Source organism: Mustela erminea, chromosome 7 (genome assembly GCF_009829155.1).
Source record: "Mustela erminea isolate mMusErm1 chromosome 7, mMusErm1.Pri, whole genome shotgun sequence".
NCBI lineage: Eukaryota > Metazoa > Chordata > Mammalia > Carnivora > Mustelidae > Mustela > Mustela erminea.
Genome location: NC_045620.1, coordinates 48,108,132 through 48,131,578, shown reverse-complemented (window position 1 = coordinate 48,131,578; position 23,447 = coordinate 48,108,132). Strand labels below are relative to the sequence as shown.

At 39.6% G+C, this 23,447-nt stretch overlaps 1 protein-coding gene and 1 pseudogene across 2 annotated transcripts in view; both read left to right on the top strand.

Annotated features, from left to right (window-relative positions):
• NAPB (NSF attachment protein beta) overlaps window positions 1-22,414 on the top strand; it is a 49,919-nt gene extending 27,505 nt beyond the window's left edge. For both annotated transcript variants that reach the window (XM_032351576.1, XM_032351577.1), the window contains 6 exons: window positions 8,261-8,316; window positions 8,496-8,580; window positions 16,854-16,958; window positions 17,960-18,028; window positions 18,400-18,450; window positions 19,420-22,414. In XM_032351576.1, the coding sequence (XP_032207467.1) occupies window positions 8,261-8,316; window positions 8,496-8,580; window positions 16,854-16,958; window positions 17,960-18,028; window positions 18,400-18,450; window positions 19,420-19,530 (477 nt within the window). In that variant the 3' untranslated portion in view covers window positions 19,531-22,414. The remainder of the gene's footprint in view (window positions 1-8,260; window positions 8,317-8,495; window positions 8,581-16,853; window positions 16,959-17,959; window positions 18,029-18,399; window positions 18,451-19,419) is intronic.
• On the top strand, window positions 1,453-3,039 carry LOC116595345 (annotated as a pseudogene).
• Window positions 22,415-23,447: the final 1,033 nt, after the last annotated feature.

The window sequence follows — 23,447 nt, the reverse complement described above, 5'->3', positions numbered from 1 at the left end:
TGCTAAAGTTGGATTGGCATTGTTAACCTTTGCCCTCTCACTTCATGCTAAGCTCTACCTTGTAGCTGTGCAGCACAAAATTCAATGGCTTTTACACAGAATTTGTGATTTGGCCATTTTTTGTCATAACATGCCATGGTTTTCTAAGAATACTTTGCTTGTGACTAAATCTGGGCCACTGAGTGTGTTGCTTGTGCCCCTTTTTATTGGGGAAGCTATCTGTAGACTCTGGAGAGGGTGAGGAGACCCAAACCTGAACCCTTCTTTGCTCCCTGGTGCAGAATTGATAATGAACAGAAAGGAGATGGGTCTGGTGTGGCTGGGATATTTTTTTGGTCAAGGTGTCTTGAAGGGCTCAATATCTTTATTGAGGTTGAATCATCGCGGGGACAGCAGTCATGCAGAGCATCTTTCTAGCAGAGGTTGCATTGTCGACTCCTTGCCCAGCATGGTCAGGAAGGAACTCTGAGTCAGGAGCCCACGGCACTGTGTTGCCTCTGCTGCCAGGCATATTTTCGGGCAACCACTTCATACATGGGTCTCCATAAAATTCAGAGTGGATAAAATGATCTATAGCATACTCTTGTTTTCCTTCTTTAAAGATTTTGATTTGTCATGGCAGCTTCTAATGCCCTGATGGTTTTCCTGCCATTCTACGAGTTGGCCAGCAGGTGGCATCTCCCTTCGCTGATGTGGTATGCCCTTTTAAAAGCAATTTAAGAGTATTACTCAGCACATGCAGGGTTACCTTGTGGTGTTTCCTGATATTTGGGCTCCTGTGTTTGTTTGTTTGTTTGTTTGTTTATTTATTTATTTAAGATTTTACTTATTTGACAGATATTGAGAGAGAGCAAGCACAAGCAGGGGAAGCAGCTGGCAAAGGGAGAGAGAAGTAGGCTCCCTGCATAGCAGAGACCCTCCCTCACTCCTCCCCCATCATGACCTGAACCCAAGGCAGACACTTAACTGACTGAGCCACCAGTTTAGAAACATTATTGCCTTAGCTTGGTGCTCGAAGTTTAAGTTTGAAAAATCAATGATCAGTTATATATATTGTTTGAAAAATCAGTTGTATGTATATAATGTAAGGTATCTTACATTTCATTTACTACAAATGAATTTTTTTCCCTGTTAATACAAGCTGTTGTATGTTCTCTGATTTAGTTAGTGAACAACAAAGTATGGAGTTTCAAAGACTCACATTAGTTTTTTGATTTTATGAATTAAACAATAATAAATGGGTCCTCTTTAAATGGGCTTTTTAGAAAAATTTTCTTAAGATTTAGTCATTTCTTTTAAGGAGAGAGTGTGCACATGCATGTGTGTGTATGTGTGAGAGAGAGAGAGAGCAGGGGGAGGGGCAAAGGGAGAGGGAGAGAGACAGAATCTTCAAGCAGATGCACTGAGTGCAGAGCCTGACTCAGGGCTCAATCTTATTCCATGACCCATGAGATTATGACCTGAGCCCAAACCATGAGCCAGACGCCTAAACAGCTGAACTACCCAGGCGCCCCTAAATGGGCTTTTAAATGACCCAGAGGAACTGTGATTCATTTCTGTTTCAGCCCCTCAAGAACATGATTTAATACTGTTTGTTACTGTGTAGGTGTGCTGTGGCAAGTTCATGTTAGGTCCTATCTAGGGGTACATGTTCTAAGAATTGATCCCATCTGAAAGCCGTTTAAATCTATCTACAAAGTAGACTCTTCTTGTGACTTAGAAATTGCATTTGCTTTAGGACACTGATGAGGACCACAGTCCTAGAGGGTCTTGTCTCTCATTTCAGGATTCATGTATTTTCCAGCATCGTGACATTTACCAGATTTCCCAGGAAGGAATATTATTGCAGTTCCTTTGGTGGGCTACTTAAATAACAGGATAACAAGCTGGTTTTGTATTTATTGTTATGTGTGGTGTTGCTATTGGTGGCTGTGCTCTACTTTTGATATTTATCATGGTCTTTGAAATTGTAAGAAACAGCAAGCAGATTTCTAATGGGAAGGGTCTACTTGTGCCTGTTAAATTTCACTACATTTTAAAATTCTAAACCAGGTGTGGACATCCAAAGATGACCTGTGAGGCTGTTGCCAGGCACCCGCTGGTGAAAGGACAACATAGGCAAAGGGTGGGGGCCACGGGGACTCTGGAATTTCCCGCCCCTTACCCAGAAATAGTTGTAGAGGAACATGGTATCACTGGTGCGAGTCCTTAGGAACCAGATTACTATTTCCCAGTGGGTTGCAGTTTGCAGCTGATTGGAACCTGTATCTTCTACACAGGGATAGTAGGGCAGGTCTCTGTCTGGTACTTTCCAGTGTCCTTGGAAGAGCCAGTCCCTAGAATGTGGTGGGTCAGAACTGATTCCTGGGATAGATGTTTAGTGGAGTAGGAAGTATCACACCACAAATAAGCTTTCTACTACCAAGTATTCGCCACAGCCTGTGGAGGAGAAGGTTGGTGCCTTCATGAAGATAACAGAAGCCATGGGATTTACAGGACCTTTGAAATACAGTAAATGGAAGATTAAGGTTGTAGCCCTGCGCATGTATACTAGCTGTGTGGAGAAAACTGACTTTGACTTTGAGGAATTCTTTCTAAGGTGTCAGATGCCTGATACATTCAATTCATGGTTTCTTATGACTCTGCTTCACATCTGGGTGTGTCTAGTCCAAATGAAGCAGGAAGGGCAGAGTGGGAAATACTTGTGTGGGATCATAGTTCATTTTATGTGGGACGATGTTACAGTGTGGCAGAGTCATGGGGCTTAGGATCATCTAAAGCAGAACTATCAGATGGGGTCACAAAATGGGTTAATGTGTTTTTTTCCATTACGATGTTCTCCCTACAGAGTGAGGAATGAACAGAGTTTATATATGTATTATAAAAGTCATACATGTTCATAGACTAAATAATCAAACAATAAAAAGCATTTAATGTAAAGACAAGTGTTCTTTCCCCATTCCAACCTCCCAAAAGTAACCATTTTTTTTTTAAGATTTTATTTATTTGACAGAGAGAAAGATCACAAGTAGGCAGAGAGGCAGGCAGAGAGGGGGGGGGAAGCAGGCTCCCCGCTGAGCAGAGAACCCAAAGCGGCCTCCATCCCAGGACCCTAAAACCATGACCTGAGCTGAAGACAGAGGCTTAACCCACTGAGCTACCCAGGCACCCCAGAAGTAACCATTGTTAAGAGTTGATGTGTATCTTTCTAGTTGTTTCCTATATAAGTGTAAATTATAAATATGTGTCCTTTAACATGACACAAATGGGCTTAACCATACAGTTTTGCATCTTGGCTTTTTAACTGAATACATATTAATTTTTTTTTTTTAAGATTTTTTTAAAGTAATCTCTACATCCAACCTAGGGCTCAAACTCAAGACCCTGAGATCAAGAGTTGCCCCAATGACTGAGACAGCCAGGTGTCCCTATATGAGATACGCTTTTACTTTATGATTGTTTTTAAAATTCAAAACATTTTAACTAAGACAAAAATCCCTTTAATCATGAATCTCATCGATAACCTAGTCAGTTACCTCTTTTCAGGTGGTAATCAACTGTTTCCACTCTGGTGTTTATCTTTAAAAATCTTTCTTCTGTGTTATCTATAGAAAATATGTAATATTGATTTTGTGTGTGTATATTTGATTATACATATCATCCTGTGTACTAATATGCAATCAATATGTACTTAATTTCACTTGACAGTATGTCTTGGAGATTTTTCCATGCTACATGGGAGTTACTAAGTGGGAGGTCGTCACCACATTGTATTTGTTATAATTATTTTCACACACTCCTATATCATTATCAAATGGTATCCTGTGCTTACTCTATGTATAAAATTGTGGTCTTTGAGGCTAAATCATGGAGGTGATGGTTTCCTACTGAGAGGATATTTCCAAATTCTCATGTCTTTGGAGGAATTGTATATATAGGAACCACAGTGGACATGTGTTCATCTTAAGATGTTTTCAGGGACATTTACATGCCTTTCTCTGGGACAGCAGACCATTGGCATTTCTGTTCATTCTAAAAGGAAGATAGCATATGTCAGAGTTTTAGCTCCTATATAGCAGCGTCATCATCATTTGTTTTGGAGTCAGTGAGTACTGACTGTCTTTGTAAGTGTGTTCTTTGGTTTCTTGTTCATTTTTTTTCACTATCAGGCCTTTCTGCTATCTTTGCTATCCAGAGTGGGTCAGCAGCCTTGAAGCTATTCATGTAGCAGAGTGTTCCACATGCCCTCAAGTACTTACTGTCCAACTCTGGCAGCACCCAGTGGATATAGGGTGGTACTTCTAGTACCAAATCACTTAATGACAACCAGTGACACCCCCTGGCCAGCCAAAGCTTTAGCTGACTGCCATGCAGTGGCACAGTAGCTCTTCTGATTAGCCTGTTTTTTTCTTGTCACCATTGACTAAACTTGCCTGGACGTTAGACTGCTAGAGCCATGTGGGCCCATGGCTTAATGAGCTATAGGTTACTGACTCTTAAACCTCAGGAACCTCTTAATTATCACCCCCCACCATGAATTTCCTTTGGACTTCCATAAATACCTCCATCATGATCTCCAGCACTTTGAACCTTCTGTGTTACTTTATAATGTTAGTTCCACTTGACTGCATGCTTTGTAAAGCCAGGAGACCTGTCTTAACCACGTTTTTGCTTACATAGTAAAGGGAAACACTGAGTGAATAAATACTTGTTGAATGAATGAATAAATTGAATTTCAGCCTCTGAAATTGTTTTAAAGCTTCCCCCCCCCAAAAATGAGCTGTGACAACTTCTTTTCTCTGAAACTTCCCTGTTAAGCCACTAGATTAGGCTTTCCTTTCAACTACAGCTTCTGTCAAAACTTGGGAATATCATAAAGTTTGATTATTGTTTTAATTAGTATTATTAAAAACTAAGCTTTGGTTTTCCTTTTTACTATGATAAATCTAGCTGTAGTTTACAGTTATAACATTTCGATGAACCACTATCATTATTGAAGAACTATTAGGTTAAACCATATTCTCCACATTTGGCCATTTATTTTTACCCCCAGAACAGCAGTTACAGACAGTTCAATCCAACACTGTTCATTGAGTTCTGGTGTTGTAAGAACTGTAGAAATAAGTAGTGACACTCCCCACCACCCTCCAGGAGGTCTAGGGGCCATCATTTGAAATGCAGCTTGCCTTCATTCACTTAGCATCTATTTATTGAGCACTACTGTATGATAGACATGCTAGGCTCAGGGACATAATGGTGAGTGAAACTCTCATACAACCTGCCCTCGCAGAGCTTACGTTTTAGTGGGAGAATAAATGCATTGATCAGATCATCCCACAGGCATGTGTATGTGACAGCTCTGACAAATGCTCCAAAGGAATCTGTCCCAGATGTTTTCTATATGTGTTTATGTATTTGTAAAAAGAGGGCCACAGTGTGTCTTTCATGTATTTTTGTTAATTTAATATTTCATGAAGAAATTTCCATATTGATACTGTCATTATCTTTTTTTTTTTTTTTTCAGGAGGCTCCACCCACCCAATGTGGAGCCCAACACAGGGCTTAAACTCACAACCCTGAGATAAGGCCTGAGCTGTTATCAGGAGTTGGACCCTTAATCAACTGAACCACCCAAGCACCCCATCATTATTCCTTTTTTTTTTTTTTTAAAGATTTTTTTTATTTATTTATCAGAGAGAGAGAGGGGGAGAGAGTGAGCACAGACAGACAGAATGGCAGACAGAGGCAGAGGGAGAAGCAGACTCCCTGCTGAGCAAGGAGCCCGATGTGGGACTCGATCCCAGGATGCTGGGATCATGACCTGAGCCGAAGGCAGCTGCTTAACCAACTGAGCCACCCAGGCGTCCCCCCATCATTATTCTTAATCTTAGGGTAGTAGTCTATTATATGCCTTGTTTCTAATTTTGCCTCTGTTATAAATAATACTCAGAAAATTTATTGGGGGAGCATATTAGTTAGGGTAGGCTGACCAAAAAGACCCAAACCATAATTGTTTAAACCTAGAAATGTCAGGGTGCCTGGGTGGCTCAGTCGGTTAGGCTTCAGCTTGGGTCATGAACCCAGGGTCCTGGGATCAAGCCCTGCACCAGGCTCTCTGCTCAGCAGGAAACCTGCTTCTCTCCTTCTGCCTGCCCCTCTGTCTGCTGCTCTGCTTACTTGTGCTCTCTCTATCAAATAAATAAACAAAATCTTAAAAAAAAAAAAATCCCGGAAATGTCAGTTTTTCACACACTGTCAATGTGCTTTGTAGTCCAGACTTGGCTAATATTGACTGTGACCCCTTTAGCCCGAGGCCTCAGAGTAAACAAATTCTATAAACCAAGTCATTTTTGGTCTTGGTCATTGTACTAGTACCTGCAGAAAGTGGGGGCTGAGGCATTATGGCCAAGTCTGTCTCCAGTCAGCTCTGAGGAGCCATACCCAAAGCTTTAACATGGTTCCCTAAGCCTGTTTGGTTTGTTGTTTGTCTTTGTGCCTCCCTCTTAAGTCATTACTTGGTACTTCCTTGAAGCTATGGGCTTAGTGGGAAGGGAACACCTCTAGACTGTTGTTTGCATAATGCCAGCTTCCTCTTTAGGACTTACTGGGAAAACCTTGAAATTTAAGGCATAGCTCTATAGACCCACCACCTGTTTCTGTACACCCACAAGTTAAGATTGGTTTTACAGGGACACCTGAGTGGCTCAGTCAGTTAAGCAGCTGCCTTCTGCCCGGGTCATGATCCCAGTAACCTGGGATTGAGTCCCACATCAGGCTCTTTCCTTGGCAGGGAGATGACTTCTCCCTCTGCCTCTGCCTGCTACTCTGCCTGCCTGTGTTCGCTCTCTCTCTGACAAAGAATAGGTTTTACGGGGCACCTGGGTGGCTCAGTGGGCTAAGCCTCTGCCTTCGGCTCAGGTCGTGATCTCAGGGTCTTGGGAACAAGTCCCGCAGTGGGGAGCCCGCTTCCCCCCGCCTCTCTTTGCCTGCCTCTCTGCCTACTTGTGATCTCTCTTTCTGTCAAATGAATAAATAAAATCTTAAAAAAAAAAAAAAAAGAACAGGTTTTGCATTTTTTAATCACTGTTGGGAAAAAAAGCAGTTCGTGACACATAAAAATCATGTGAAGTCGAAATTTCATTGTCTACAGATAAAGTTTTTGGAACATAGACACGTTGCTTTTGTGGCATTGCAGGAGAGCTAAGTTGTTGCAACAGACCGTATGGCTCACAAAATCTAAAATATTTATAATTTGGGCAATTACAGAAAAGTTTGTCAGACACCTAGTTTAAAATGTTGTTCAAGCTTACGTTTTGCTGTTTGGGATATAGAGGTCATTGGCCTTTCCAGTCTTATGAGGCCCTATCACTGGACTTTGCCTATTCTTTTATAATTGCCTACAAACAAGCTAATTCTTTCCCGAGTTCTCTCTCACAAAACTTTGCTGCCATAGAGCTTCTTCCCTTGGAGTTTCTGGCTCCAGTAGGGCTGTGTTTGTGTTCTGCCTTCTGAGTTGTCATATGCTTGATTTCACTCTATGTTATGCCACAGGGTTCCTAACTTTCCAGCCTGCAATTTGTTTCCTCTCCACTTGACTGTTAATTTAGCACCACATATTTTAGATTGAAGGCAACATCCTTATTCTAGATGACACTTAAGGTATTAAGGAGGAAATTCTGTGCTGCTGTAGTAAGCTGTAGATCTCTTCATATGTCTCTAATATAGCTGTCCTGGGTTTGGCAGCAGTGGGTACATGGTGGTTGAAGTATATTCTTCCCTTTGTAGTAATTTAGGAATCAGGTGGACAGCAGTTCTGCTGTCTTCAGTTTTTGGCTTCCACTATCACTCCAGACTTGTTCATTGGCATTCTAGGTCTTGGGAGCGGAAGAGACCTGGAGAAGGGTGCACAGTTAGTTAGATTGACAGACCAAGCCTGGAAGAGGCTCACAGCATGCCTCTTTACATTCTGTTGGAAACAACAGGTCACAATGACCTGGAATTGCATTGGGGGCTGGGGAAATGATGTAGCTGGGCGTTTGCTTTGGGGGAAAGGAGGAAGAGATTTTGATGGATGGTAAGTATTCTGTCACTAGGCTTCTGGATGTGCATGCTCTCTTGTCTTCCCCAAATAAAGGAGGCCAGCTGTGAAAGGTGTGCTGTTGAAATAGGTTTATTATCTATAGGAATAATACCACTGCAAATTAATGTGTAATTGTAGCTCTTCTGAGTAGTTTGAATAAAATGCATGTGTGTTTTTCAGGCTATTGCACATTATGAACAATCAGCTGATTATTACAAAGGGGAAGAATCCAACAGGCAAGTGCTGTTTTTCTTAATATAATTAAAATTGGTTTTGTTACGTGCGATAAAAGACAAACCTTTACTATACTCTGTGAGCATATCAGGCTGTACCAAATAAAGGTGTTGTACTGGGATACCTTTTAATTTTTCTGTTAAATTTTGTTAATTTGCTCTGCTCTGGTTCTTGATTTCAGTTCAGCTAACAAGTGTCTGCTGAAAGTGGCAGCGTATGCTGCCCAGCTGGAGCAGTACCAGAAAGCCATCGAGATCTACGAGCAGGTGAGGCTGCTGTGGTCTCAACAGTTTCTGGTAGAAGTCACTGAATCTTGTTCTTTCTTAATTATACATTTTATTTAATTTTACTTTTTATCAAGATATAATTCACACATCATATAGTTCACTCTGGTAAAGAATACAAGTCAGTGGGCTTTAGTATAGTCACAATTGTGTAACCATCACCAGCACCTAATGCTTGGAATTCCAAGTATTTTTGTTATCCACTAGTGGGGAGGACTCCATTCTTCCCTCCTCCCAGTCTCTGGAAACCAGTATATAGTTTCTGTCTCAATGGATTTGTTCATTCTAGGCCTTCTAGGATAGGTGTCCTTTTGGGACTCACTTCTTTCACATAGCAGTTTTTTTTCAAGGTTCATCTTTTTTTTAGCATGTAATGATACTTCCTTTCTTTTCATAGCTGACTAATATTCTGCCGTCTGTTTACCTGTTTATCAGGAAATGTTTACCATTTGAGTTTTCTTCATTTTTGAACTATTTACGAATAATGCTGCTCTGAACATTTGTGTTCATGTTTTTGAGAAGGGAGGCTTGCCATTGTCTTGGTTATATGCCTGGGATTGGGATTGCTGGTTTATGTGGCAGGTCTGTTTTTAATTCTTTGAGGAACCATCAGACTCATCCACAGCGCCTGCCCCATTTTACATTCCCACCAGCAATGTGCCAGGATTCCAGTTGCTCCTCATCCTTAGCAGTACTGTCTTTTTGGTAATAGTTATCTTAGTGAGTATGAAGTAATTCATTGTGGTTTTGATTTCCATTACTTCTTACCTTCATGGTTGGTGATGTTGACCCTTTTCATGTGCTTGTTAGCCATTTTATATCTTCATTGGAGAAATGTTTATTCGATTTCTTTGCCTATTTTTGAAGTGGGGTGTTTGTTTTTTAGTATTGCATTTTAGGAATTCTTATTTCTAAGAAGTTAGAAATTCTTGTTTTAGATATTTATATTTTATTTATATTTTAATTCGTATTTTAGATATTAATTCCTTATCAGATATATGATTTACACATATTTTCTCCTATTCTTTGGGTTGCTTTTTACTCTGTTGTTGATGTCCTTTGACATGTAGTTTTGTTTTTGTTTTTTTTTTAAAGATTTTATTTATTTATTTGACAGACAGAGATCACAAGTAGGCAGAGAGGCAAGCAGAGAGAGAGGAGGAAGCAGGCTCCCTGCTGAGCAGAGAGCCCGATGTGGGGCTCGATCCTAGGACCCTGGGATCATGACCTGAGCCAGAGGCAGAGGCTTTAACCCACTGAGCCACCCAGGTGCCCCTGACATGTAGTTTTTAACTTGGATGAAGTCCTAAGAGATTTATAGTTAGAGCCCTTAGGTTTAGGTCTTTGATTCATTTTGAGTTAATTTTTGTATATAATGTTAGGTGAGGACCCAACTTCACTCTTTTGCTTGTGGATATGCAGTTTTCTGAGCACTTTTTGTTGAATACACTTTTTTGCCATTAAATGGTCTCAGCCCCCTCATAGGAAATTATTTGAGTGATACTCTGTTTGACTATTCTGTCCCATTAGTCTTATATGTCTGTCTGTATGCCAGTATCACATTGTCTTGATTTTATGGCTTTGTTTTAAAATTAGGAACTGTAAGTCCTTCAACTTTGATCTTTTTTTTTTTTTTCAACCCAAGATTATTTGCCTATTCTGGGACCCTGTCATGTCCATATGAACTTTAAGATCAGTTTGTCAGTTCATACTTCTTAGCCAGCTGGAATTTGATGAGGATTACATTGAATCTATAGACCGATTTGGAAAATATTGACATCTTAACATTCTTAAGTCTTCCATACTATGAACCCAAGGTGCGTTTGCTTTTGTTTAGATCTTCTCTAATTTCGTTCAGTAATATTTTGAAGTTTTTAGTGTGTAAGCTTTGCACTTCTTTGATTAAATATACTTCTAAGTATTTTATTCTTTTTAATGCTATTGTAAATGGAATTGTTTTCGCAGTTTTCTTTTCAGATTGTTAATTGCTAGTTTTATATACTGCAACATTGATGAATTAGTTTATTAGCTCTAATGGGTTTGGGGTATTTTTGTTTGTTTGATTTTTGTTTATCTTTGATTCCTTGGGATTTTATTTGTACAAAATCATGTATTCATGCCATCTGCAGGTAGCTCTACTTATTCTCCAGTTTGGTGGCCTTTTACGTCATTTTCTTGTTATTTGCCCTGACTAGACCTTCTAGAGCAATGGTAAATAGAAGTAGCAAGAGCACACATCCTTGTCTTATTCCCATCTTAGACAGAAAGCTTTCAGTCCTCATCATTCAATAGGATATTAGCTGCAGGTCTCTGGTGGATATGCTTTATCAGTTTGAGGAAGTACCCTTTTCTTCCTTCGTAGTGTTTTTATCCTCAAAGTATATTGGCTTTAGTCAAGCACTTTTTTATCCATCTGTTGAGATGATCATATGTTTTTTGTTCTTTATTAATATGCTGTATTCCATCAATGGATTTTCATATTTTGAGCCAACCTCTTACATTCTTGGGATAAATTCTTCTTGATTATTGGAAAGTTTGAGGGTCTTCAAGAGTACCTTCGGGTTTGATAATTCTCTGGAAGCACTCACAGGATTCAGTGGTTAAGTTGTTATGCCACAGTTATGGCTTATTATACCAAAGGATACAGATTAAAATCAGCAAAAAGAAGAGGTGCTTAAGACAGGGTCCAGGAGAGTTGCAAGTATAGAACTTCCTTTTGTCCTTCCCCAGTGGAGTTGTACAGACAGTACTTACTTCTCCCAACAATGATGTGTGATGAAAATATCCATGGAGTATTGCCAACAGGGGAAGTTCACCTTATTGGGTGTCTAGAATTTTTACTGTGGCTCAGTCACAGATTCTCCAGTCCCTCCTTAGGTTGAGCTGAACCATATTGTCAGAGACATCCAAGTAAGCAAAAACACTCTTTCAGGTGGGCATTCCAAGCAAGGGCTTAGAGTTGACTCCCCAGGAGCCACAGACAAAGGCAAGACCTCACTTAGGAGAAAACTAATCCTGTACTGTATAATGTGTAATCCTTTTTATAAGTTGTCTCAGTTAGTTTGCTAGTCTATTTGGAGGATTTTCAATGTACATTCATGAGAATATTGATCTTAAATTTTCTTATGAAAGCTTTGGTTTTGGTAGCAAGGTAATACTGGCCTTATGGAATGAGTTGGAAAGTATTCCCTTCTCTTCGGAAGAATTTGTGAACGATTGGTGTTTGTTCTTTAAACATTTGGTAAAATTCAATGATTTTTTTCTGTACTTCTGTTTTTAAGTTTCATTGATTTCTAATGTTATTATTTCATGCTTTTTTTTTTTTTAATTTAAATGTTTTCACTCCTTTATAAATCTTCTGTACTCTGGCCACTCATTCCTCTCTCGGTACCTCACACCCCTGGCAACCACGGAATTTTTTATAGTTTTGCCTTTTCATCATGTCAAATGGTTAGGATCACACAGTATATGGACTTGCCCATTGGCTTCTTTCATTTTAGTAATCTGCATTTAAAATTCCTCCATGTTCTCTGATGTCTTGAGAGCTCATTCCTTTTTAGGGCTGAATTATTTCCCATTATGTGAATGTACCCCAGCTTATTTATCCATTCACCTACTGAAAGACATCTTCATTCCTTCCAAATTTTGGAATTGAGAGTAAAGCTACTATAAACATCCCCAAGCAGATTTTTGCATGGACGTTTTTTTCCACTTCTTTGGGTAAATATCAAGGAGCACAATTGGTGGATCTCACGGTAAGAATATGCTTAGTTTTGTAGCATACTGCCAAAACTGTCTTCCAGTAGGGCTGTACCATTTTGCATTTCCACCACCAATGAATAAAGTGCCTGTTGCTCCACATCCTCGTCAGCATTGGGTGTCGTCAGTGTTCTGGATTTAGGCCATTCCAATAGGTGTGTGGAGGTATCTCATCATTATCTGAATGTCATTTTCCTGATATCGTATGATACGGAGCAATTTTTCATATGTTGACTTGCCATCTGTGTATCTTTTTTGGTCAGATGTCTTTAAAGATCTTTAGTCCATTTTTTAATTGATTATATACTTTCATTTTCTGTTTTAATTTTTTAATTTTTTTTATAAACATATAATTTATTATTAGTCCCAGGGGTACAGGTCTGTGAATTGCCAGGTTTACTCACTTCACAGCACTCACCATTCATGCTTATTTTTTTAGATTTATTTTACTATTCTTTTTTTAGGGAGTTGAGATAGGAACTGAGGTTATTGGTTTTCCTCTTTGTTGTGTATGCATGTTTTGTGCTATAAGTTTCCCTCTAAACACTGCTTTCACTATGTCTCAACAATTCTGTTATATTATTTTATTTATTTCATTGTATATATTGATTTCTGTGGATTGTTTAGACATGTTTTGCTTAATTACCAAGTGTTTGGAGATTTTCTTCTTTATCTTTCTGTTGTTGATTTCTGGTTTGATTCTGTTGTAGCTGGAGAATACACTATAATTTCAATTCTTAAAAATTTGATAAAGTTTTATTACTCAGAATATGGTCTGACTTGGCATTTGTTTGTGGGTCTGCTGTTGCTTCATAACGTGTTCTGTGGTGTTGATCAGGTCTTCTTGTTTGATGGGACTGTTGAGTTCCATATATTTGTTGATTTTCTATCTCAATACATTGTTGAGAGGGGAGTGTTGGAGTCTCTGTGATTGTGGATTTGTCTCTCTTCTTTCATTACTATCAGTCTTTGCTTCAAGTATTTGCAGCTCTGTTGTTTGCTGTATACATGTTTAGGTTTGCCATGTCTTTTGGTGGGTTGACACTTTTATCATTATATAATGTCCCCTGCTGTCCCTGCTAGTTTTCTTTGTTCTGAAGTCTACTTTATCTGATACTAATATAGTCTCTCCTGCTTTCTTCTGATTAATATTTATATTATCTTTTCCTGTCCTTTTTCTTTGAACCTGCCTTTATCACTGTAATGGAAGTGAGTTTCTTATGGATAGCATATAGTTATGTTAGTTTCTAATCTATTCTCTGAATATCCAATCTAATCTAATCTAATCTCTGAATCTCTTTTAGTTGGTGTATTTAGACCATTTATATTTAATGTAGTTATTGATATATTCAGGCTTAAGTCAGCCATTTTATTTGTTGTTTTCTATTTATGCCCTTTATTGTTTTTCTGTTTTCTTTTTCCTGAATTATAGTGCGTTGGTTGATTATCTGTAGTGTTTTCAAGTAAATGTCTTTGACTAAATACTAGTCTTTGACTAGTTGCTGTAGGTGTAATATGTACATGATTTATCACAAGTTGATGATATTACCATTTTATCATTTCCAGTGAAATATAGAAGTCTTACTTTCTGTCCCTTTGTCCTCCCCATTCAGTATAAATTAACTGTTTTCTCTACATATGTTGAAAACCACCTCAGTCAAGAGGTAATTTTTAATTTCAATCTTCTAACATAATTTAGAAAACTCAGGAGAAGAAGAAAAGCCTATTGTATTTACCCATATTTTAGTTATTGTGTCCTTTTTCTTCTAATGTTACAGGATTACTTCTTTCACTGTTTCCTTTGCATTTAGAGAACATCCCTTTGCAATTCTTTTAGGGCAGGTTTTACTGGTGCAAATTCTTGTTCCTTCATCTGGGAATGTTTTGATTTCCCCTTGATTCCTGAAGCACGTTTTCCTGGGGTATATAGTTCTGGGTTGATAATTCTTTCCTTTTAGCACTTGAAAAATGTGCCACTTAGGGCCTCTGTGGTTACTGATGAGAAGTCTGCTTTCATTCAGACTTATTATTCTCCTGTAGGTGAGGTATTGTTTTCTTTTCTAGCCACTTTTTTTTTTTAATGCTGATTGTATTTATTCTATTTTTTTTTAAGATTTTATTTATTTATTTGATAGAGACACAGCAAGAGAGGGAACACATGCAGGGGGAGTGGCAGAGAGAGAAGCAGGCCTCTTGCTAAGCAGGGAGCCTGATGCTGGGCTTAATCCCAGGACCCTGGGATCACAATCTGAGCCAAAGGCAGACACTTAATGACTGAGCCACCCAGGTGCCCATTACTGGCCACTTTTAAAGTTTTTTCCTTAGCTTCTGTTTTTGAGAAGTTTATGTGACTTGGCTTGGGTGTCTTTGCTTTCATCCAGTTTGGATGATTGACTACTTCAATCTGTAGGTTCTATGTTCTTTGCCAAATTTAGGAAGTTTTCAGCCATTATTTCTTCAAGTACTCTTTCTTCCCTTCTCTCTGTCCTTTCCTCCCAAGACTTAGACAACCTGAATGTTAGACCTTATTTTATAGTCATATAGGTCTCTGATGATACTCTGTTCATTTGTTTTTGTTTTTGTTTTTTTTCAGTCTGTTGTCTGCTCTCTGTTATTCAGACTGAGTAATTTCTAGTGTTCTGTCATTAGTTCACGATTCTTTCCTCTCCTGTCTATTCTGATGTTGAGCCTATCCACTTTTTATGAAGTTATTGTGCTTTTTAGTTCTGAAATATCCATTTGTTTCTTTTTTATATCTTATGAGATTTTTTTTTTTTGCTGAAAATTTCTTTTTTCTTTATTGATGCTTTCTGTTTTTTATTTAGTTTTAAGCATTTTTTTTAAAGTTTTTATTTATTTGACAGAGAGAGAGAGAAATCACAAGTAGGCAGAGAGGCAGGCAGAGAGAGAGAGGGGAGGAAGCAGGCTCCCCGCGGAGCAGAGAGCCCGACGTGGGGCTCGATCCCAGGACCCTGGGATCATGACCTGAGCCGAAGGCAGAGGTTTTAACCCGCTGAGCCACCCAGGCGCCCCAGTTTTAAGCATTTTTATAATCGCTTATTGAAGCATTTTTTCTGAGGGCTCCTTTAAAATCTTTGTTGTATAATCTTAACATTTCTGTTACCTCAGAGCTTTCATCTGTTGGTTTTCATTTAGCTTAAGATCTCATGTCTTAGTGTTGTGAGCTACTATGACAGCTGGACCTGATCATGTTTAAACCTTCTCTCGGGGTGCCTAGGTGGTACAGTTGGTTAAGCATCTGACTCTTGGTTTTGACTCAGGTCATGATCTTATGGTCATGAGATCAAGTCCTGTTGTTAGCCTCAGCATGTGCTCAGCATGTGCTCAGCATGGTGGGTGTCTGCTTGAGAGTTTCTCTACCTCTCCTTCTGCCCCTCCTGCTCATGCTTTCTTTCTCTCTCCTTAAAATAAATAAACCTTCTCCTTCAGCTGGTTTTCTGTGACCCTGCTCTGGCAGAAGAAGGGGCGTGTTGCTTCACTTCTGGGTGGGGGTGGCCATTCCCACCCTTGCTTGCTCTCCACCAACACCACATTGGGATTGTTCTCATTATTGCCAAATGGTGATAGAAGTCTTAAGCCTACACTAGGCCTCTTCTGAAACCATGACTCCTGGGAGATTAGAGATGATGTCTTATTCCTACTGGGTGGAGGCAAGGCCCAGGCTCCCAACATAGTCTCCATTGCCTTGCAGCAGGCATGAAGGAGGATGGGCCATTACAAGCTGGCAGGGATGAAGACATGGCTTCCTTCTGGGCCTTCAAGAAGCCACTTTGGCAGGGGTTTGGGGTTCCTCCACAATTGCAGTCTCAAAAGCATTAACATCTCAGCTCCATCTAGGGTCTTTACTGAAGTGAGTAGGGTTAGGGACCATGGTGTTCTATGGCATTGGCTAGAGTGAGCAGTAATTACCTAAACTTTTCTGTCTTTTTAGGTTGCCCTTTTCCAGGTCCTTCAGCTAGAGAAAGCAAATTTCTGAATATTCAGAATTTTTTCTTTCTTTGCTTCTTTCCTCCTGCATCTAGTGTGGCATTTATGAGTTGCTGGCTTTTTCTATTTTAGGTTGGGGATAGATGAAAGAAAAAACCCAGAGAACTCCCTACTGTATTTTATGTGTGTCTCAAGGACCCTAGCTGGTCTGCTATTTTGTCTCTACTTTTCAGTCTCCTTTTGTTGATTTTATATAAAGTGACTGGGGCTCTCAGTTGCTCTTAGTAGGAGGGATAGAGAAAAATAATGTCTTTTCCATCTTCCTGGAAGTAGAAGTCTTCTGAGTCATTTTTAACATGTTAGTGCTTTATGTATCAAATATTGTTTCTTATATAGTAAAATTTTCTAGTGTGTGATACTGAGTTAAAAAAATATATTCATAGCAAAACTGATGTAAGATATAGATATTTTTTCAAGGGAAGGTAAGGATCAGTTTGCCTACTATAAAAAAGCAAACCTTTGAAATCTATTCTGCTTTCTGTGCCTAGGTTGGGGCAAACACCATGGATAATCCTTTGTTGAAGTACAGTGCAAAGGACTACTTCTTTAAAGCAGCCCTCTGTCACTTCATAGTAGATGAGCTGAATGCCAAGGTAAGGAGTCACACAGCGCGAGTTTCCACTGCACTTTACCCATGAGAACTCGCCCCAGGCCTTCTGTCATTCATGATATGCTTTGTTGGGTGATAATGGTTATAGCAAAACCAAGCTGCATGCATTAATAATAATAATAACAGTTATACTACGCTGTGCTTCCTAGCTGTAATCTTGAAACTGCTGCCGAAGTGGTAGCTGTGTTCCTTTCAGTAGTTTTGCTTTAAAGAAATTAGGGGGTTGGGGCACTTGGGTGGCACAGTTGGTTAAGCATCAGACTCTTGGTTTCAGCTCAGGTTGTGACTCAGGGTCCTGGGATCCAGACCTGTGTCGGGCTCCTGCTCAGTGGGGAGTCTACTGGAGATTCTCTGCCCCTCCTGCTCATGCGCTCGCTCTCTCTCACTCTCTCTCTCTGTGTGTCTCTCTCAAACAAATAAATCTATCTTAAAAAAAAGAAAAAGAAATTAGGGGGCAAAGTGGTGAGACAATAAAAGTGGAATAACATCCTTTGTTTTAAACTCCAAAATTGTGTGGGAACACGGACTGGGGAGACAAGAGGCAGAGACTTAGACTGTCGTTGTGTCTGGGGCTCGACAGAAGTAAAGCTGCTGAGAGGGAAGGTGTCCTTCCCTCCAGACTTAAGCAGAGTGGTATTTATGTGGAATCTGGACATTGTTAAGGAAGGGTTTCTTTATGTAGTGAATGGTCACAGAAACTTGGTTTGTGAGTTTTTACAAATTAGATTTGGTCCAAGTTGTTTTCTCTACAGCAACCTAATTTAGAAAAACTGATTTAGAAATTTATTCTTAACTGAAGTTAGTAATTCAAACTGAACAAGGTTTCCTGTGTTGATTTTGATGTTGAGTTTAACAGCATACTTCTTATACATTTAAATAGGCTGCAGATAATTCTTAACTGAAGTAGTAAGATGTTCAGATAGAAAGGGCTTTATTTCCTGATTCAGTGAGTGGGGGCATTAATGAGTGGCTTTTCTCTTTCAGCTTGCTCTTGAGAAATATGAAGAGATGTTTCCAGCATTTACTGATTCAAGGGAATGTAAGTTATTGAAAGTAAGTAACACCACAACTTTGAAGAAGAAAAACACCCTTTGCTGTCAGGTGGGATCAGGTCTAAAATGAAACTCTAATTCTCTGAGGAGCACTGGTACTCTCCTGCTTTTGTAGAATAGGTCTCAGATGCCAGCAGAGTCAAAGACATAAGCATTGTGTTCTAAACCAAGCAACTCAGAAATGTTAGCACAAAAACTAGATTCCTGACTTGGGGTAACTTGTGGCTTATATTTGAGAATTTCCTCTATTCTGTAAGGTGTTTGGCAACATCAGTTAATGTGATACTAAGGCTATTTCTGTATTTAAAGTATCTATTCATAGGTGGAACATTTTAGCCTACCAAACTAATTTTTTCATGCTTACGCTACCAGAAACTTCTAGAAGCTCATGAAGAACAGAACAGTGAAGCTTACACTGAAGCAGTAAGTTATGCATTTGCAATGTAGTACATTCTCAGTTTAGAAACATCTTTTCATTGTATGAGTGCTGAACGTTTATTTGAAGATTTTTCCGATATACCTAAGTTGTATTTCCCAAAGGCTATGTTTTATATGTCCCACAAACCTTTGTAATTACTTAATTCCATTAGCCTGTTGAATTTAGCTGGGAGACAAATTTAATACACTATCACATACTGTTAAAATTCGCTGTTTGAATGAAATACAGCTTGAAATATAAAAAACAGAATTTGGTATATTCTTGGCATAAAAGAAATGGAAGATTTTTTTTTTTTTTATATACTCATTAGTTTTCTGTTTTCCCATATTTGCCATCTTATGTTTATAATTAAGCAGATTGCTCAGTATCCTCCATTAATTTACTCATGGCTTTGACATAATAGTGGAAAGGAATGTTTTTCATTTCAGTTTGGCTCCCAAACCATTTGAATCATATTTGAAATACCACTCTCTGGTAATGCACTGAAATGAGTTAAAGAGATTCCACTTCCACATGTCCTTCCTGTCTCTGCAAGTACGCTGATTCATGTTCAGTGACTATTCGAACACCATGCATTTTCCATGTTCCATTCTTATACGAGGTTTCATTTCCCTTGTCACATTAAGTATGCTCTTCCAGTTACAAAGGCAGTTAGGAGCTCAGCATGTTAGCACATAGAGGGGTTTAGAAAGCACAGGAACTTGTCACTAGCTCCATCAAAATAGTCACAGAACACATAAGCCATTTTAGTGAAGAGAGTTATAAACTGGAATGAATGATATAAACCATTTTTCATGAAGAAAATTTATAAACTAGAATGAAGGATTTAAATGAAGAAAGTTGGAGGGTTATCACTTAGTAATGTTTAAATAGCTTGGGGTGTATTTTTTGTGTGTGCTTTGGTTATATTTCCATAGACTAATTTCTGTTCCCCTTTATTTTTTTTAAACTAGGTGAAGGAATTTGACTCAATATCTCGCTTGGATCAGTGGCTCACGACCATGTTGCTTCGTATCAAAAAGTCCATCCAAGGGGATGGAGAAGGAGACGGGGACCTAAAGTGAACATTTATGTCTTTGTGGCATGCAGCTGACTCCTCTTTAGTTTCATGTTAGGGCCACATGATCTTTATGGGATGCCCATTAAATGGCTTAATTCTGTTGCCCATGGGCCAAACCATCTGTGTGTTTAAGTTCCCTGTGTTTGTGTCTTCATGAAGTGGACGGCTGGGAAGCTCCTGTGCATATTGTGGGTGCAGTGGGCTATTTCATGTTTGTCAGAGACCCAGAGTTTTCTGAGAACTACTTCAGAATCTTATTCCTGTTGTTTTGATATCAGCAGAGCCTGTGTTTAACTTTATCGTGTATTTTTATGTCATTTTCTTAGACTGGAGTACCCAGCCTAATCATTGTAATAGATGCTTTGCATACTTTCCACAAATTCGCACCTGGATGTATTCTCTAAGTTTACATGTTTAGTTCAGGATGGTTGTTAGGAATGAGCTTTATGGCTTCACTTACTAAAAATGGTTTTTATTGTTCTTGTGATTCTTTTGATGGTGCTAGTGATCATTTGTTTGCTTTTTATATTGTTGTGTTTGCTAACATGCATGCGAAAATTCAGAACAGCCGGGGTCTGCCAGCATCACTTACTTAACATTGTGAGAAAAGGGACTTTCCTGGCAGGGCTTGCTGATGTGTATGGGCCAGTGTCAGGGTGAGTCTGATGGATTTATACTCCTTCACACACTAGAGATCTGTACACAACAGTTTTTCCTTTTCCTGGAGATAGTTCCCACTTTTAGTTGGAGTGGAACCCTTTATATTCACATAAAAGTAATTTGAAAGGCATGTCCTTTTGTTTACTTTCACGTTCATACACTTGTCCACGTTGAGATGATGCCTGGTGTGCCACCACCATGTGAATCCGCGTCAAGGCCACAGAGAGACCAGGTCATTAATTTTACCCTTTAATTAAACGTGATGGGTTAGGTGGTGTAAATACAGTACAGAGGTTTGCCATGTGTCCAGTTGGGGAAGAAGGGCAACGAGCTTCTGAGGAGAATTGATTTTCTTCTCAGCTAATGGAGTCATTTTGGCTTGAATGTTTGAATTTAGTTGTCATTTTGGTTTACATAATATTTGCTCTATTGGTTTATGAATTTAACATGCTGATACTGTGCTTTAGACATGGTCTTGTTTTCTGAATCTTCTCTGTATTTTTATGCTTAACTGACTTAAGTTTGATGTGTATTTTTTTGCCAGTCCTAGCTTGTAGGTCTTTCTAAAATTATGCTGCTACCATTAAAGACGATAATGAAATTTCCCATGTTAGGTCAGATGGAAACTGGCATTTGAAGGGTGTTTTCATTTTTGGATGTCCCTCCACTGGGATTGGTAGGCCTTTTTTGGGCGGAAGTAGAGGGTACGCCACAAAAAGGGCTGAGCATGGAGGAAGGCAAGGGGATGGTAAGCATGTTGGACTGAGATGAGGGAGAAAGTAGCAAGAAAGTAGCTGATAGGGCCAGCTGACGCCTGGTAGTAGAGGCTGTCCTTCAGGTCACTGTGGATTTCCTAGCTGCGGTTGTGGGGTCACCTGTGCCAACATAGCCTGGTGGAGAGGAAGGTCAGAGATGTCACAGGGTGGGCCAAATGGACCAGAAGACGTGGACACTCTGGCCTTGTGACCTGGGATCTGATGAATGTTCCTTCCTTTAAAGGTCTGGGATTCTTAGAAGAAAGCTGGCTATCACTTATAGTACAATTTGGAATGCAGCCCTTTTGGTACTTTTTCACTTCCTGTCAGAATCTCTTATGAAGAAATGATTAGAGCAGAGTGTGAGTTCCTATGCTTCATCTGTTCCACAACCAGCCAAATGCACTTTTGTAAAAGTGAGGTATGGGAAGGAGGGTGCTTTTTTGTCTGTGTCCTCAGACTGTAAGTCTCTCTCATCTGGAGAGCATTTAAATCCTAGCCTGCCAGGATGCTTGTTTCATCACTAGTGTGCAAGGTTTGTTTTCACTTGTTAAAAGGTCCTTCTGATGTGACCACTTAAAGTAAGAACCAAATGATTTCTCTTAGGATTCCTTTAGCTTTCAACATGGTCCCCTCAGACCCCTGTCTGAGAAAGAGGTATGGTTTGTAAAAATAGTACTGGCACCATTTTGTTATGTTAGTTGGAGAGTTGCTAGTTTGTCTTGAAATAAACACTGGGATCAGTGGCTGGGTTAAGAATTTTTTGTTTTTAATATTTCACATGAAAAAAGTAAAAATACTTGTAATGGCTAGAACAGAACTGCCAGAAAATAAGAGAATGAGAAGAAAGTCCATTAACATTATCCAAACTTTTGAAATGTCCCGTCAACATAGGGTAGTACCACAAGGCCCGAGTTAGGTTTTCAGGAGTTACAGAATGTTCTTTATGAATAAAATATAATGACCATTTATGTTGGGTTCTTGTATTTTATCAAATCTGGAGTTAGTTCATAGTCAGAGTCAGTTCAAATTTCTTACAGGAAAGCTTTGCTTTTTGTGGCAACATTTTTATAGCTTGTGTGAGTTCCTTTTTTATTTAATGATTTGAAAACAGTATTTTTGCAGTTGTGACAGTGTGTAATGACATCCCTGTAACCAAAGTGTGTGCATTTATTGTTTTCTCTGATACTGTGCATTTAAAATGTCCAAATGCAACTTCTGTGGCTTCCTTCAGGGGACCCGGCAGTACAGCATGGCACCTGCGACCCTCCTGCCTGCAGTGTGAGCTGTGGCCTGGAGCAGGCTCCTGCCTGCGCAGTGCTGTGTTGGGCACTGCAGGGTCTCCTCCCTCGTGTTCTCGGGTGGAGGATTATGTTATGAAAACTAACCATGTGATGATCACTCTACCTTAGCAGAAAGAATATGTATGTTTTATGTCACCCTGTACAGAAAATAAAGTGGAAATTATGAGTATTTTGATGGGTCTTTCGTATGTAAATTTATACAAATCAAGAGTAGCTTCCTTTCCTTGAAGGAGTTCCCATTAAGGTTTAAGGCAATGGATATTATTTGCTGGGCTCTTCGAATATCCATCCAAACAGTTTAGCTACCTCAAAACCTCCATCACTTGAAAATGCAAGGCACTGGAGCAGATCTGCTAGCAGAAGATTTTTGTGGAAGCCCTGGTTCTAGCCTGTAGGTACAGTCCCTGGGTTCACATGGTGTTGTCCATTCTGGCCACACCTGGCAAAGACTTTTCTGGCATCCCTTAGGCCACAGTCACCTCCAGGTACAAGGAGGTTGGGTTTCTAGAAAACTGTTAGGTGGGGGTAGGGGGGTGAGGAACCCTGAAGCCCCTCAAGTCTGTTCATAGTGTGGGTATTCATGTCACTCTGCAGGATGTCTTAGCGGGGTGACATGTCCCTGAGGCAGGTCGAGCCACAGGCCACTTGGGACTCAAGTTGGGGGTAGAGGCTAGTGTAGGCTGGCTCCTCCCCTCTGAGCACAGTGGTCAGGTCCATCAGTATATTCACAACAACTTAAATAAAGATATTTCAAAGCAAATTTTAAAAAATGAATGGTAGAACAGGCTGTTCCAGTTTAGCCATTCTGAGTTGATCTGTCTTATTCAGATGTCTCTTAGAATCCTTTCCTAATGAAAGCCACCATGGTGGTTTAAAAACCTGGTTTTGTCAGCTGTGGTAAGGGTCCTCGTACAGATTGGCAGAGGTAAGCGGGTGCTTTCCAGGGCTCAACTGGGATGTTACGCCAAATGGCATTCTAAGCCATGTTTATAGCCTGCTTGGTTATTTGAGGCCGTCTTGGTACAAGTGAATGCCTCTTTGTAAGAGTGTCTCGGGCCTCATACTTCCCACCAAAATAATATTGTTACTTCAAGTAACATGACCACCACCAAGTTTATTAGTTAAGAGACAAGCACTCATTTGGTCTCCAAAAATTTCCCTGGTGTGGCAAGGTATAAAATTGAATGGGTTAGAATTAAAAC